Source organism: Sander vitreus, chromosome 7 (assembly GCF_031162955.1).
Source record: "Sander vitreus isolate 19-12246 chromosome 7, sanVit1, whole genome shotgun sequence".
NCBI lineage: Eukaryota > Metazoa > Chordata > Actinopteri > Perciformes > Percidae > Sander > Sander vitreus.
The window spans coordinates 28,295,114-28,313,074 of NC_135861.1; the positions used below are offsets into that span (position 1 = coordinate 28,295,114).

At 38.6% G+C, this 17,961-nt stretch overlaps 1 protein-coding gene across 1 annotated transcript; it reads left to right on the plus strand.

Annotated features, from left to right (window-relative positions):
* The first annotated feature begins 9,941 nt into the window (after positions 1-9,941).
* Positions 9,942-13,370, plus strand: cbln4 (cerebellin 4 precursor). Its single transcript, XM_078254050.1, has 3 exons — positions 9,942-10,606; positions 11,767-11,883; positions 13,165-13,370. The coding sequence occupies exons 1-3, from the start codon at positions 10,340-10,342 to the stop codon at positions 13,360-13,362; spliced, it is 582 nt and encodes a 193-aa protein (XP_078110176.1). The 5' UTR covers positions 9,942-10,339; the 3' UTR covers positions 13,363-13,370.
* Positions 13,371-17,961: the final 4,591 nt, after the last annotated feature.

The following is a 17,961-nucleotide window of genomic DNA, read 5'->3' on the forward strand; positions in this document are numbered from 1 at the left end:
AGTTTTCCCTTTGATATGTTCAAGTCTCCTGAGTTGTTACATTAGTCAGTAAGTTTCAAGTTCGAGTCAATTCAGTTTGGGATCTGTTCTAAGCTCTGGGATCAGTAATGTTCTGGGTCAGTCAGTGTTAGTTTTGGGTGCACCTGATAACAATACAAGCAAAGTGAATGTCGACTTGTGGCACGGTCCTACCATAATGGTGTCATCACAATGGCGGAGTGAAGGAAGAGATGATTCCCTCCTCAGGAATGATGGATGATGAGGCTCCACAGTGGCTCGCCATTTCCTTCGACACAATCCAAGGTCCAAGGCATGGCCGTGAATTTCATCTAAGAGAAAATAAATTAAAAAAAAACATACATTTTCTTAAGAGCAATTATTGAAGGGGACACAAATAATACAGCCACAGTTGTACTTGTAGAGGATATGTGTAGTTGTGGAACTCAAATAATTAGGTCTACTTTAAACATTGGATGACATGATTCTTTTCTCTGATACAGATGATGCTGAACTGAGAACTGAGCCTCCTAGCAAGCAAGCTAACTAACTAACTAACTAGCCAACCAGCCGGCAAGTTTAACAACTTAATGTTTCATTCACACACTTTTGTCACATGTAGAAAAGCACAGTGCCCTCGCCAGATAAGTGAAGTCATTTTCTGTAACTAGTAAAAGGACGTTGGGTGTAATACATACGTGACTAATTTATCAATGACTCAGCATCATCTGTATTAGAGTAAAGAATCACTTTCTCTGATTTTTAAAGTGAATTAAACAGCCTTGCCAGTCTACTTACTGACGCAATTCGTTCTCTCCATGAATCTCACTTGTACCGTGTACTGTGTACTGTAAACGTAACGGGAGAAAACCAAGCAGTGGACCAAACCACTAGCTATGTGGCAAGGGAGAGGTGCGTCTGTATTGTTGAACTACTAACAATAATTTGTGTAGTGTATATTATTTACAATACACAGCTGTGGTCTTTATGATATTTTTAGGGGGAGGGGGCAACCCTCAGATGGGGTGGGTCCTGATCTAACAGCTGATTGGTTCAGAATCGACTCAACATGATGACGTTTTACATAAACTTTTTAATTGTTTTTGAATTGGAGGGATTTCAATTGCTAGTTGTTTGATTTAAATGCTTATTCTGTACAGAACACATGTAGTGTGGCTGATCGCGACGTTCTGAATATAGATCATCTACAGTCTGTTGTTTATTAACATCAGCAACAGATCACATGTAGAGCATTTTGACAGCTACTCTGTCATAATAATAACAACGGGAGACTGTATACAAGCTGTGACATGGGTCTGATAAAATGTTATTACATCGGATCTAACAGGTTGTGAGTGTTTCTGTGACTTCCTGTCACAGCCCACTGCTGCTGCCGCCTGTCTGAGGTCTTGGCCCGCCTAACTGAAAAGCCCAGTCTGATCCGATAAGTCAGCTGGCCCATTCTGTTGTGATTGGTCAACCAAATTCAAACAAGCCACTGAGCGGGCTGTGCTTGCAGCACCTATGGGCAGCACATATGAACAACTGGGCTGGCTCTCTCAATCAATGACATCATTAGTTGAGGAATTTCAAACAATGTGGGCAAACCGGTTATTTGGCAGTTGAGAAAAAGTGCTGTCCATTTGGAGTGTGTGTTTTCTATTCTTTCTACATCTATTACACACACACAAACAACTACATAACACACTAAAAGACGGAGGAAAACCCAAAAAGCATGATAGGGGCTCTTTAACGTTGGCTTGACGAATCATTTCCATTTAATCATATTAAAAGCCTTATCAACAAACTGAGGGGAAAAAATGGCTTTTTTAAATAAAAACAGATCCAGCTTCCCCTTGCCCTGCAGGAAATGCATAGTTGAGGCAGTCTTTTTGTCAGTCCTGGATTATGGTAACATAATCTATAGACATGCCGCTGCTACCATTCTCAAACTTGCACAAAACCACAATAAGGGATTAAGCTTGGATATTCCATTTATCCTGGATGAATTTAGCTTTGACTTGGTTGCACAATAGCAGATACATCTAAGTTACCATGGATAGTTATTCTGTGCAGCTAGCCTGCTCCTGACCAGGCCAACAGCCAGGATTTATTAATCCTGGAGCCTTTTCTGTTCACTCAGCAGTGGTTTTACCTTATTTTTATTAGCCTGTATTAAAATACAACATATTGCTGTTCAGTTAAGCACTGTTATTATTTAAAGTTGTGACCATTATTTTCTATAATTATTCATGTGACAGTCTTTGGTGCTGTTATCTTGTGCAGTCTTCTTATGAAGACTGCTGTTCATATTGCTGTTAGAAGTTTGGTGAATATATTACGGCAGTTGTTGAAATAATTAGAAAAGGCCGATACAGTTACAAATGTATTTTAAATGAAGTCAGCGATGAAGGGCAATATATAAAGTGCTATACACGTGTTAGTGGTTCTAACAACGGCAGACTGGTTAGAGACCAATACACCTTTAATTATTTTAGTTGATTTATTTCTTTTTGTGTTCTTTAACAAAAGGATCGTGTATGTTCCTCTTCCATGTGCATTTTATTTGGCATTCTTAGCACACAATTTGTGTTCTCTCCAGTAAACTGGGACTATAATTTGTGAGGATTGTACAATTATAAAAACCCATCCTAATTGTACAATCCTCCTTAATTATAGCTTTAGTTCACTGGAGCAGTAATCATATAGTTGAGGCTACTGTACCTACAGTACATTCATCTAAAAACAGGGAGAGGACACATCAATGGTTTTTCACCTTATATTTTGCTGGGGGGGAAATAACTGATGAATACACTGTGTTACAGTCATGCTTACAGTGTGCATTGAATTTATCACTTAATTATCTTTATAGTTTTTTGATTTCAGAGTCTAATTTCTTCAGTGTATTTGCTATGTCCATATAGCCTATAGGCCTACTAGGAAGCAAAGCATATAATATGTAAATAAGGAAACTCTGCCTCTGTAATAAAAAAAGAAAAAAAGTGAGAAAAAGCGTGGCAGAAGCGCATTGACGGACTGATAAATATAAAAATATACATTTACGAACTACTGCTCTTAAATGAAACCATTCAAGGAGTTAGTTTGTGGAAAATAATTAGCCTAACTGTTGTACACTTTGCCTGAAAAGCAAGCAGTGGAAGTTAATGTTACTTAGGTAATTTATATTTTAGCCCATTCGAGAGAGAGGGAGAGACAGAGTGAGAGAGAGAGAGAGATATACGCATCATAGGCCTATTCTAGCATTGTAGATTAGTGGTTGTAATTGATCTTTATGGTAAATTTCCTGCATAATATTAGTCTTCTGCTCACTTTTAAGGCAAAGGGTTCAGCTGTTCATTTGTGCAAATAATTAGCCTAACTCCTTGAATGGTATGAGATATGATGGCATGATATTATTTCAATTCAGAGCAGTGGTCAGTAAATGTATATTTTTAGGCTGCTTACGCATTCAGTCGACTTCTTCATTGCAGTGGCCGTGTTTCTTTTTTCCAAATAATGTGTTTCACCTTATCATACTTCCATAAGAAGCTGCTGCTCACTCTGTGTAAAATATGCACAATGCGTATTCTAGTATATAAAAGGAATTAAAATGAGCACAACCTTAAACATCTACAGCAGTAAAATGCCACATATTAATGCAGCAGAAATATATTTATCCAGAAACATCAGATATAATAGGAAAACACTGACGGGGGGAACATTTTACTACACAAGGAGTACTTTTGATACTTCAGGTCAGTAAACAGGCAGTCTTCTGCAAATAAAAGTTGGAGAACTTGGTTTCCCTGTGTAAAATTTCCGAGGAAGTGTTTCTGGACAAATTATAAGCTAATTGCCTCTCGGCTCTGAAAACTCTCTATTGCCATGGAAACATTAGCCACTGAACCATTTGTCAGAGCTGGGTGATGCCACAAATCTCACAAAATGGCAGCTATTCAGGTTGGGGTGGTGATATCCTCAGATTGTCCTCCATTTACAGATCGATTGATGCCCAAAACAACACAGCGTTTGATGAATCCAATCCAACTAGCAAAATTTATTTTCTAAATGTATTAGATAAAGATCGATTGAATGCATTTAATCAGATGATTTTTTTCCATTATGTTGTAACTCTGAATACATAAAAATGGCAGTTTTCTACTAATATCCAATTGCTTCTTGTTTTTTTATCATAACCACCACCTGAAATCTGTTGATGATGACAAGCTGAATGTTCTATTTTTACACATTTATGTGAAACACATTTCACAACACCGTGTGCTGGCACAGGGTGGGTTTTTATTAAATGGGTTCAGATCCCTTTTGGTTGTGGGCTGTTTATAATTCAACCATTTGATCACTTTCCACAGTGTGACCTAATGATTTGTTGTTGTTCATCCACAAAAGATCAAAATGCTGCATTCATAATCAAGGATTTAATGAGAAAGCAAGTGAATTCCCAACACTAAATGTGCTTTTCAGGATTCATGCTCATTTCAGTTTAACAGCACAAAGCACACTTTACAAAGCCAATGATTACAACAAGGTTTCTAAGATCTATCTAGAATTTTTCACACTTTGTATTTATTTTCTTGCTCTTTTAGCAGTGTCTTAAGGACATGCTACTGCACATGTTGCTTGTTTATGTAATTATCTGTCAAATATACACTGTATATACTGTCACACCCACCCATGTCAGATATAAGCAACCTGTTATTTTAATACAGTAATTCTTTGTTTATTGCAGCACCATTTGCACTTTTCCATTGCCCTATTGTCTTACTGTTTACAATTCTCATAGAGCTGTTTGTTTGTTTGTCTGTATGTATGTTCACGTGTGTATGCATATGCATGTGTATACAAATTTACAGTATATCCAGTAGGCAAATATTTATGTTTACATTGCTCAGCTTTGTTGCACTTGTTTTTAGCCGTATGTTGATTTACAGCTGATCATTCTGAGAAGAAAGTGGACCTTGAGTTAAGATTTGTAGTTATTTCTTTTTGTCAATACTATGTCCAAGGCTTCAAGTTGCACATGTCTTTGTGAGTGCTGAACACATTTAAAAAACCTATGGAGTTATATTCCTCTCTGTATTCAAGAGCGCATTCTTTCAATTCGAGAGCATTTCTCACTGATATTACGTTCAGATTTTGTAATAATTTCCCTCAAAACCTTGCTCTCACACTCAAATAGTCACTGCTCGCGCTTGGATTTGCTCTGCTTGTGCTTGGACTCAGATAGGTTGTTCTGTGGACAGATTTCCTGCTCTCAGCTTTGGCCCTTCTCCTCGCACTCAGCCTGATTCTGCACGCTTGCAAATCTTCTCCTCTCGGATCTCTCCTGCGCACTTGCATTTTTATGTGTTACAACACTATCAAAATTCCACAACCAATAGAATGCCAGGTGTAGTGTTGACCAATGAAATGATCCCTGCCCCGTTGAGGGTGCGTTTGTTTTATGTCCGTTGAGGACGGCTCCTCTGTAACCATGGGTCTGTAACCCAAGTTTATTTACCCCCGCCGTCCATCGCTTTATTATTAGTATATGTCAATAATGTGCACAGAATGGTCGACACTCTGTCACCTGCACCCATCAGGAAACGGGAGAAAGCTTTGAAGTGGGACATATCAAGTTACGTACACAACTATGAGGGTGAGTAACATAAATTAAGCACATAGCATATGGCGCTAGCCATAGCTAGCCTAGCTTGATGTCCGTAAACAAATAGCTTTATACCGGTAGTTTAGCTAGCTAGATTGAACGACATATGACGGATAGTATGTGTGTATTTACAACTGGTATTAAATGACCCCACTTTGTATTTTTTCCTCATTTGGTTAACCATGTTCCTGGGGATTTGGCTAATTTCAGACATGCTAGCATATAGCGTAGCTTGATGTCTGTAAACAAATAGCTTTTCTTTATACCGCTAGTTTAGCTAGCTAGATTGAACGACATATGACGGACAGTATGTGTGTATTAATGTGACCCCACTTTGTTTTTTTCCTTGTTTGGTTAACCTTGTTCCTGGGGATTTGGTTAATTTCATGTTAGAGCCAATAGTAAAACCTAAAAACTGTAATATAACTGAAAGAACACCGAAACAGAAACTGGATTGTTTGTGTCTGTTTTTGCCTCATGTTATGTGTTGTTCATCAGAATTTAGTCTTCATTCCTTCATATAACATTAGTTTGAAAATTATGGATTCATATCAGTCTGTATAAAACATTGTAATGTTAAGTACAATTTTATCACTATAATAAAAACAGATCTAGAAAAGATTTGCTCCTTAAATAGCAGGGTTTTTTTTTAATGAATACAAAGCAAACTGAACAGAAAAAAACAAGCATTTTGTTTTCTTTTCTTCCAGTTGGGGCTGAAGGGCTCGACAAATGCTGCATCATAGCAGCACAGTGTCTTATCACCAACCCATGAACGCTAGAAGTCACCCTGCTGCTCCAGATCTACCTACTGTACAGACTACAACCATCTGCAACATCATCAACAGCTGCAAATTTAATTGTACTGTTGTTGTTTTTTATAAAGATTACAGAACATGAAAAACCTATTTACCTTGATAAGGGTTTTAATTTGTTTTGCAAATATGAACATGGCTTTAATAATCTCTTATTGCTCTGAAAAACTACAATGATTTAAGAAATATCAGTGATACCAACCATATCAACATTTATTGAATTGATTGTATATGTGGGCAGACATTACAGGCACCTATTCATGTAAGCAGAGAACACAATAGTTTGTTCTCTCTTTTATCACTTGGATTATGCCGGTGATGGTGCAGAAACAGGGGTGAAGTCCTTGTAGATCTCTGGCACTCTGAGGACCGACAGATCCAGCAACTCTCCACTGTCGTCTTTGTATAGTGTGCTCCTATTTAAGACAAATTCATAGACATCAACACATAAGATATTAGGTGTACATAGCTTTCTTTAACATCATTACTATCTTACCTTACCTTCTCTGCTTTGGATTTGTGGACATCACAGTAATTTTCTCTCCCGGGCCTTGTTGTGCACCCTGTGAATTTAAGCAAGATAAAGAAATGATAAGTGTATGTAACATGCTTTTACAATTAAATTATTATCAGACTTGCCAACGTTCTTGGTTTGTGCCACTGCTTCCTGCCCTCTGCACACAGGTGGGTACAGGGGGAACCAATGGGATTTTGCGTTTGGAATAATGATCTGACTGGAACAACACAGTAGGGTGGTTGTACAACACTGGTCCATGCACACGGTGCAGCTGTGATGCAGCTCAACAGGGGTACTTCAGCCCCACCTGGAAGAAGGGAAACTGAAACACAATACTTGTTTTTATCTGTTCAGTTTGCTTTGTATTGATTTCATTAGGGTAAAAATAAACAACTGCTATTTTAAATATTTTATTATAGGAGTGAAATTGTACTTACAACTTTCTATACTGATATATATGAATGTTATTATTGTTAAAATAATGTTATAAGAATTTAGAACAATATCTGAAAAACATACAACAGTGATGTAAAAACTGATACAAACAATCCAGTTTCTTTTGTTTTTCAGTTATATTACAGTTTAGGCTTTACTAATGCCTCTAACATGTCTGAAATTAGCCAAATCCCCAGGAACATGGTTAACCAAACGTGGAAAAAATACAAAGTGGGGTCATTAAATACCAGTTGTAAATACACACATACTGTCCGTCATATGTCGTTCAATCTAGCTAGCTAAACTACCGGTATGAAGAAAAGCTATTTGTTTACGGACATCAAGCTAGGCTAGCTATGGCTAGCGCCATATGCTATGTGCTTAATTTATGTTACTCACCCTCATAGTTGTGTACGTAACTTGATATGTCCCACTTCAAAGCTTTCTCCCGTTTCCTGATGGGTGCAGGTGACAGAGTGTCGACCATTCTGTGCACATTATTGACATATACTAATAATAAAGCGATGGACGGCGGGGGTAAATAAACTTGGGTTACAGACCCATGGTTACAGAGGAGCCGTCCTCAACGGACATAAAACAAACGCACCCTCAACGGGGCAGGGATCATTTAATTGGTCAACACTACACCTGGAATTCTATTGGTTGTGGAATTTTGATAGTGTTGTAACACATAAAAATGCAAGCGGAGAGGAGAAGATTTGCAAGCGTGCAGAATCAGGCTGAGTGCGAGGAGAAGGGCCAAAGCTGAGAGCAGGAAATGTCCACGGAACAACATAGCTGAGTCCAAGCAGAAAGTTTGAGCACAAGCAGAGCAAATCCAAGCGAGAGCAGTGACTATTTGAGTGTGAGAGCAAGGTTTTGAGGGAAATTATTACAAAATCTGAACGTAATATCAGTGAGAAATGCTCTCAGATTTAAAGAATGCGCTCTTGAATACAGATAGAAATATAACTCCATAGAAACCCACGTGAATGGCGTGCATATGTGTATCAACAGTTCTAAATGCTTAAAAATATGAGCAACATATGTGTGTAATCACATAGAAGAAGAAGAAGAAGAAATATTCACTCACGTTATTACACATGCTTAAAATACACACACATGCAAACCTATACACATGCATTACATAGATGATGTCTGACCGATATATCATTAAGTATGATTACACCTATGTTATATGTTGTCAGGCATTCATCAACTGTTTATACAGCAGTTATGGATGCTTCATAGGTGACAGATACATTAATAAACCTGTAACCCTTTATTTTCTGGGCCTGTTGTTTCCAAATCATTTCCTAAAGGATTTGTTGCTAATTATAAGGGGAAAAAATGTTACAGTTAAAGTTTGTTGTGTTACGTTTAAAAGCTGTATTTGATCTCGCCACTAATTGTACGCTTGCCTGATCAAATATATAACTTGACCATTCATTCAGATTAATAATTGAAAGGGTCCAAGGACACACTTAAACCCAAACAACATCTATCTGACCTATTAGTCCTAAATAACATAGTTCCGTCTAGGAAACTCTGTGGGACATTATTGGAAATTTACTGATAAACATAAAATAAAATACCATAAAATACTCTCCTAAAAATATCCTTAAACCTCTTTACAACTCCTTATAACACTTTACTTTTTACGTAAAGGTCTGTCTGTCTGTAGTTCTGTCTATAGTTGAATTTTAAGCTGCAGTGGGTTACAGTGTTAGATCATGTAGCACTTTGCAAGTCAGAGGAAGGGCGTTAAAATTGATCTGCTGTTTTACGGAGAGCCTGTAGTGACACAAGGACAGAGGAGATGTTCTCACATCTCTAATGTATTGTCAACATTCTCACAGGACACTTTGGATGACTTGTTGATTTAATGTAGCACAGAGCGACAGACAAGTGCATTTTACGGCGGTTGATTCTGAATGATACATGCATTAAACCTATAGTTCAATTGAGGGTTGGTTTTTTTTTCTTCCAGATCATGAGATTAGGTAATGAAGTTGAAGTTAAGGTATTTGTTTTAACTGGGTGAGAAAGGTTTCCCCATCACTGACTTCTACGGAACACCACAGGCTTGTGGAGCTGTGAATTAAACCTGAAAGATTGTCAGCCCACCTGTGCAATGGGATTATGATGAGTCACTGCATTACAGACAGAGTGGACAGGGAGCAAAGAACTAAACAAAAGTTAAACTCGTGCTCGGGGCATTTTCAGTTCTATACTTTAAAACAGTCAGAAATTAGTTTGGAGATAATTATTTCATGGATTTGTCCCTGGAGAGTTAGAACTGTATGTCTTCTCAGTATCAATAGCACAGACAATTAATGAATGTATACTTAAGTTTGAAGCTATTTTATAGGGAATTAGAGAAATATAAGCTTTAGGCAAATTACGCAGGGACAGTTCATTATAACTTCTGCCACATGTGCGTGCGTAAAGTGGAAGGCTGGGCGCGCACACACGCAGCATATCACTGCGGGGAACAGCTGCTGTCAGACGCGTTATTCGGAGTGGGAGTGAGTGTTGGAGTGAGGGCTATGGACGATTTATCGACAGATTCGCCTCTCAGACTGGAACAGTCTTCTCTAAAACATTCCACATGGTCTAATTTTGTCTCATCCGCGAGCTTTAAATAACCTGAAAATGAAACGCACAGACAACGATCGGTGATCTCTGCGTTTCCCGGTTGTTTGCAAAAGAAATGTTTTAAGACTTGATACGGATTGTCTCACTCGGATATGGCACATCTCTGGATCCAATAAGAGAATTTCACAGCGTCAGACGCGTCTGCGGCGGCAGAGACCAGCGGAAGGACTCGGAAACTTGTGAGGTGCAGGACACGGTCTTCTGTCTTTTGGAATCGGCGCTGCCACGGCTGTGACAGAGAGAGACAGAGCCATGTTGAACTCCCTCATACTGATGCTCAGCTGGACTGTGATCTCCGAAGTGGCGAGAGCCCAGAATGACACGGAGCCTATTGTCCTGGAGGGGAAATGTCTCGTGGTCTGCGACTCCAACCCGACCACGGACTGGAAGGCTTCGTCCTCCCCGCTCGGCATCTCAGTGCGCGCCGCCAACTCCAAGGTGGCTTTCTCTGCAGTCCGGAGCAACAACCACGAACCGTCGGAGATGAGCAACAAAACGAGAATAATCTACTTCGACCAGGTTAAGACGCTTTTTATGAACAATACTAATGTCAAAAAGTGGTTCAATTCGCTTTTAATAACACTTTGTAATTCATCAAATTCCATAGGCCTGTGTGTCATAACCTGGCAGTTCTTTTTTTTTTTTTTGCTGATAAACCTTCATCCTTTTGCTCGGTTTTCACTGTGCGATGCGGAACGTTATTAAAGTGGCATCGCAGTTAAGTGGAGCTGCACCCCAGAGTTTAGTTTGAGGCTTATAGTTGCAGTTGGCATGTGGATTCTGTAGTGCACATATCACGCACAGGCAGGTTGGAAAAGTGACTGGATTGTGTTTGGGGAGAGGGCATCATCCTGCAGAGCTTGCACACGCGTTCATCAGTTTGCCTCAAGCTACCCTACGTAGGCTACACGCGCGCACGCCCTCACCTATGTGATACACAAAAGGACAACAAGAATGTGATTAGTCATACAGCGGTGGGCAGAGTAAGGTGTTTGTAACGATATCAGTGCACCGATCCTCCCTCTCATTTGTATTGCATAACATGATATTTTGCTTTCAAAACAGGGCAAGTGATCTGATTGGTGTGGGTCACGTGCATGCTGTTGCTATGAAAGCAACACTTGTCAAAGGTCGTGGCTGGGGCTGCAGTGGTTGAGACCCTGTAGGTGCAGAGAGGAGCTCCTTTTAGGGTGCTTAAAACTGTTTAGGGACACTCATGAGGCACGGTTAAATGCAGTGCTGACTGATGTATTCAGGGTGGATGATTTTTAGCGAGCAAAAGTAAGAAACGGTTATTTATTTATCAACACTCTAATATTCATTAGGTTGTGTGTCACACGAAGGAGCAGGGTCGAGGAAGCGTCTGATTCTTTTGAGGCACTGTGTGAAGTGTGAAAGAAAAACGTGTCTTTGCCCAAAACCGGAATTGGTATATCAAAATGTCATCAAGCATTATTTTTGTTTCTTGTGTCAGTTGGAAAGTTTAATACTGGGTTCGGGTCCATTGAAAGAAAGGTTGAATATTGAATATTTTGAAGTGTGCTGCATTCAGTTTGTGTCCGAGCAGCCTGTTAGCCACGACTGCGTGCATTGACATATTTAATCCTAAAACCCCACTGAAATGAAAGCCTGTGTTAAAGTGCTGGCTATATAATTACTTTTCTTCCTCTCTCTCATAGGTTCTTGTGAATATAGGAAACTACTTCACATTTGAATCAGTATTTTTGTCCCCAAGAAAAGGCATCTACAGTTTTAACTTCCATGTCATTAAAGTGTACCAGAGCCAAACCATACAGGTATTATATTTGTTAATTCCACAGAGCTGTGCAATTGTTTCAGATGTTAACCTGTTTTAGTATTGGAGTGGGCCAAAATGTCTTCTTTAGGGACTGGATGGAAATTATTGGTGTGGGGAGGTGGGGTGTGTGTGTGTGTGTGTGTGTGTGTGTGTGTGTGTGTGTGTGTGGGGGGGGGGGGAGATTAACAGAGATTGTTAAAAAAACCTAAACCCTCCCACCAATATCTCAAAGTAATATTGATACAGTATTGATTGGATTCACTTTCACTAACTAAAAGAGGCAAAGCATAAATAATCTAAGATGGTATACCCTAACCTTAACATTTAACCTAAGTATGTTAATGGGATAATACTTTTCATATATTTTTTTTTTACATTTGATCTTTAAATTAATCTGCGAGGGGAAATTGAAATAGTGACATATTTGAAGTCACTTCTCAAAAAAGCAATTTTTTTTTTATTTTAGCAAATCTTTGCCCCAAGTTTTATTTTTCAGTTCCAACTTCTTCCTACTCTTGATTGTTTATGGAAATATGTATATAAGAGTTTGCTATATGTTTACTGTTCATTTTGTTGGTTTAAAAATGTTAAATAGTTTTTATTATTTTTTATTATTTGTTACACGTCCAAAAAAGATAAATAAATCTAATAATAAAAAAAATAAAATAAAATATGTTTTAGGTGTTCTACTTTTTACTGGTTTTTCATATTTTATTTAGTTTGGGGTATATTATTCTATTTCATTCTCTGTACTTTCATTTGCTAGATCTTATTTAAATATAGTACTGAATTGCTTTACTTTTGCTTTAGTTTAGTTTTTACGTTACTTTACTTATTATTTATTTATTTGTACAAATAAGACACAAAACCCATAATGAATTGAAGGACCAAAAAAGACAAACCTGAAAGGGCAGATAGAGACATCTCACAAAGAAAAATATTGACATTTACCTCCCTCCCTAATAATTTGCATACAGTCCCTTAATATGAAGTCATTTGGTTACTGATTAAAACAATGGCTGTTGGATTTTCTTGACTACTTGACCTCTGCTTGCATAAAACATACATGAATAAAAATAAATGCTCCATTGTAGGATGTAAACCGAGCTGAAACCTTATGTTATTTATCTGATATACAATAAGTTCTCATTAGTATTTGTTAGCACAAGAGGTTGAGTTAAGATGTAACAAATAAGACTGTAAGTAAACTATGCTAACACATATCCTATAAGCTATTCCTTTTGCATTACAGTTGCTAATTGTTATTTCTGTTGTCCAGGTGAACTTAATGTTGAATGGGAAACCAGTCATCTCTGCCTTTGCGGGTGACAAAGATGTAACTCGTGAGGCGGCCACCAATGGAGTTCTGCTCTATCTAGAAAAAGAGGACAAAGTCTACTTAAAGCTGGAAAAGGGAAACCTAGTTGGTGGATGGCAATACTCAACATTTTCTGGCTTTCTTGTGTTCCCTCTGTAAAAAAGAAAAGAAGATTGTAAGCTCACTGACTTCTTCATAATGTGTTGTCAACTGTGTAATCAAAACATTGCGGCTGCGTCCGTTGGATCTTGCAAAATTGTGGGAAAATGATAGATGGAAGTGGATCAGAACAGAGAGAGAGGAAATATGACTTTGGAAATCGTTCACAAATCACTGGATGTGCCGAGTCCTCGTCCAGCTGAAAGAGACTTGAAATCTTCCCTATCGCTACACTATGTTCCTGTCACTCAAGCAGCCTCAGAGAGGAATGCTTAAACATCCCAAAAGTACTTTTTGAACTTTGACTTGTCAGAGTATATTTAGCATACTGATGTTTTTTTCATGGCAACTGTTGCATTCAAGTACATCTGCTTTTTAGGTGTAAACTGTAAATGCTTGTGTCATTTTTGTGACTTGTCATCACCAAAGTATTCACATTGTAAGTATTGGGAGGGCGTCTTCTCAGGAGCTAATTGTTCCAGATCAAGAGTTGATCGAATAAGAGGAGTGATGAAGCAAATTCATTTGAATTTGATTTTAAATGCTTATTGCATTATTATTTAAAAATCAATGCTTATTGCAAAGCGTGTTAAGTGATCAAGGCATGGATGGATAACTGAATAGGCCTACCGGGCACAAGGCCCCTGGTCACAGGGCCCCTGGGCCCCCTAACCCATTGGGCCCCTTGGGCTTCACCTGCAATATCACTAAAAGACTCCAAATAAAAACCACAAAACGACCACAAAGACACACAATACGACTACTAAAGGACGCAAAACGACCACAAAGCCTTTAAAAGACTACAAAGAGATGCAAAACAACCTCACAGACCTGCAAAACAAACTCAAATGTCAAATAACCACAAAGACACAAAACAACAAGGAGACGCAAGACGACCACTAAGAAACACAAACTACAAAGAACTACTACAAAGACACGCTAAATGACCACAAAGACACACACGGCGACTACAAAGACTCAAAACAACCTCAAAGCCACAAAATGACTTTAAAGAGACACAAAACAACTACGAAGAGATGCAAAACAACCACAAAGACACACGAAAAGACCACAAAACTACTACAAATAGACACAAAATGACCACAAAGGACAGATTGCTGTGGTCTGCTCTTTCAGTCTGCGGGTCTCGCTCATATGTAGGAGGGACGGGGAGGCTTCTACAAGTCTGTGCCCAGGGGCCCGTTGTGTCATAATCCGTCCATGATCAGAGGTCAGATTTAAACATATGTCTAAACATTTATGCTCACTGCTGATACCAATATGTTTTGCTTTTGATGAATTATAGTGGTCAGTTTACTTTAACCCTCTCTCCTAGAAATCACATTTATATTCCACAAATTCGTTTTGAGGGAAACATAATTCTTGCCTGGATTGTGTGCAGTTGCAATGTCATCTTCAATGACAATTTATTATTACCTGTGGCTCTGGACACTGGGGTTAGCATCCTGAGTCCAACGTACAGTCAGGTTTAGTCTACAGAAGCACTTTGGTTTCAGCGGCTGTAATCAATGTTTTTATATTAACAATTGACCAAATGACTACTTGTATGTGAACAGTGTTGCATGTAGTGATGAACACACACGGAGAGGATTCAAACCGACTGCGGTTCCCTTAAGATCTATGAAGCTTTTTTTAGTTTTTTGAGCTCATTGTTCCGGTGTTATGGCCCACAACTTTCGTGTTTTGGTTAAGTCTTACTGAGCCAGATATTTCCCCTCAGGAGTTAGGGGAGGCCTAAACACAGCTAAAATGGGACTAACAGAACACAAAACATTGGACATACATTCATCAGGGGACACAAACACGACTCAAAATAAATGCTAATTCAATTCAATTTTATTTATAGTATCAAATCATAACAAGAGTTATCTCAGGACACTTTACCGATAGAGTAGGTCTAGACCACACTCTATAATTTACAAAGATCCAACAATTCCAGTAATTCCCCCAAGAGCAAGCATTTAGTGCGACAGTGGCGAGGAAAAACTCCTTTAGGAAGAAACCTGGGACAGACCAGGGCTCTTGGTAGGTGGTGTCTGACGGTGCCGGTTGGGGGTGTGATGAACAATGGCAATAGTCGTCACAATAAAGATAATGGAACAATGACCAGAAATAGTATTTGTAGTAGTTCATGGCATAGGAAGGCACTGCAGGAGCGTTACAGGACATAGCAGGGCACAGCAGAGCATAGCAGGATGTAGCAGAGTGTAGCAGGACTAATGTTGCTTAGTATCTGCTCGTGTGTAAATGGGCAACTTCTTGCTTAAAAGAATTAGCCATATAAGCTTACAATGTGATAATATGCCAGTGTTTACATCTTGTTTCTTCTGCCCCCAAGGCCCCCCCCCAGTTATTTCAGGTTTAAAGTGAATTGCCTTTTTCAATATTTAACCACAATCTCTACCTTTCCCTGATGTTAACCAAGTGCTGAGAGTGCCTAATCATAACCATACAAATTGTTAATAATGCTTTAGTTGCTTTAGTTGCTATATTAGGGAAAACATATAAAATACGTTGCCATTGAACATTTTGTGACTTCCATTCAGAGGTTTTCTCATTGCGTTGATTAAAAAAAACACAACTCAGGCAGCATTACTTTTCTCCCAAAATGTATTTGCTGTTGAAGAATTGTTGTATATAAATGTAATTTCTACATGTGTATATGTAACAGACCTTGCACAAGTCAACTTGTGGTTTATGGACCTTAATGAAGTTTAATGGACGTTTGAGAACCTTAATTGGTTAAGGTAATAAACTGTTTCCTGTCAACGTTGGTGAGCATGACAGCTTCCACTGGGCAGCGTTGGATAACTGTAACTATAATGAATTCATAAACTCCTTAATTGTTGCTCTCGAGCTTCATGTGCGCTTACCATATGTGACGGCTCCCCTTTCATGTCTACAGCAGAGGTATTGTCTGCCTTACTGCAGTGTGTGCTGCTGGTGCAGTGTGCAGCTGCATTGTTAAAATCAACCTAAAAGCTTGCTGAGGCTTGTTTCTGGAGAGCTTGTTTAAATCATTATTTCACACTGGAATAACAATCTGCACCCTCATCAGGTTGAACCTCTCTGAAGTGTTTTGGGCGTTCACTTTCCGCTGATCAAATTTATGTCGCTATGTTTGCTGGCATATTTTTTGTCAGTGACTGATAAGTTGCCTTCGGCATCATTGGCAGTTTTTTTTGTAGCCGGGAAAACGTTTGATGTAAGTGATTTTTTTCTTCTTCAGTTTTCCGATGTGAATAAAGAAGCAAAGCAATGACAGCAATGTGCAGCTCAAAAAGCCTCCTGAAGATTTACAGCTAGAGTTGTGTCACACTTCATACCAACAATTGCTCAAGGAAACGGGGCTGAATTTACTCTGATATTAATAGTGCAAACATTCACTGAGTGCAAACATTCACTGACAGAGCTGAGAGAGTACGAGAATGGTGGTATTTATTCAATCACCCTGCTATTTTTTGTGACACTAAATTTATTTGTGCTGGAACTAAAACAACGTATATGTTCTGGGTCTACCTTAGTTGACGTTTGAGTCACATTATTTGGCTTATAATGACCGTGGAAGCTGGACTGTGCCACTGAAATGATCCTAGTTACAGGGAAATATAATCGCTTCATTTTTCATTTAAAAGGTGCTCTAAGCGATGTCACGCGTTTTTTAGGCTACAACATTTTTTTTGTCACATACAGCAAATATCTCCTCACTATCTGCCTGTCCCCTGAACACACTGTAAAAAACAAACAAAAAAAAACCGCGGTCTCTGTAGACAGCCCAGGCTCCACAAACTGTAACAAAAACAAACTGGCCAACCTGCACCACCAAACATAACAGAGTTCCAGTGTTCCAGCCAATAACTGACAAGAAGGATTTTGGGGTGGGGGTTGGGGGGTTAGTGCATGGAAGCATGGAAGGGAGGGGACGGGATGAGGAGGAGGGAGGGCCGAGCAAGCCTTGTTTTGTTTGACAATACTTATTGTGTGTGTGTGTGTGTGTGTGTGTGTGTGTGTGTGTGTATATATATATATATATTTATTACTTTATACTAAATAATTAATGTATTGAAAAATTCTGGACCATAAACAATGAATAAACATCAAGATTTTTATAAAGTGGTTTTTCCAAAGGAGTTTTTATCAGTCATCATATAAGCTTTGGCAAGAAAAGCTTTTTTTTTTTTGGCAAATCAGAGCTCCTGCTGTGCTCCATTCATTTTTAGAGCAGCACAAACACAAACTAGCTGAATTTCTTTGATTTAAAGTGACAAAACAAATGAATGTGACAAGAACACACATACAACGCGTGTTGTGTTGTGTAAAACGTCTCCAATTAAACATTTTGGGAACCATTTTCAAGATGACTGCATTTGTTAACCATTAATATTATTAAGGGTCATTCAAAAATTCAAAACCAGTTATTTAATTGTATCATTTCAAAAAATATAGCACACTCCAGCCTCCACAGTATCAGTATGTGATTATTAACATGACATTTACATGCAGGATTACAGTATGTTGTATGTATACAGAAACTGTAAAAGCTCTTTGGGATAGTGGAGGATTCAGACGGTGCAGCTG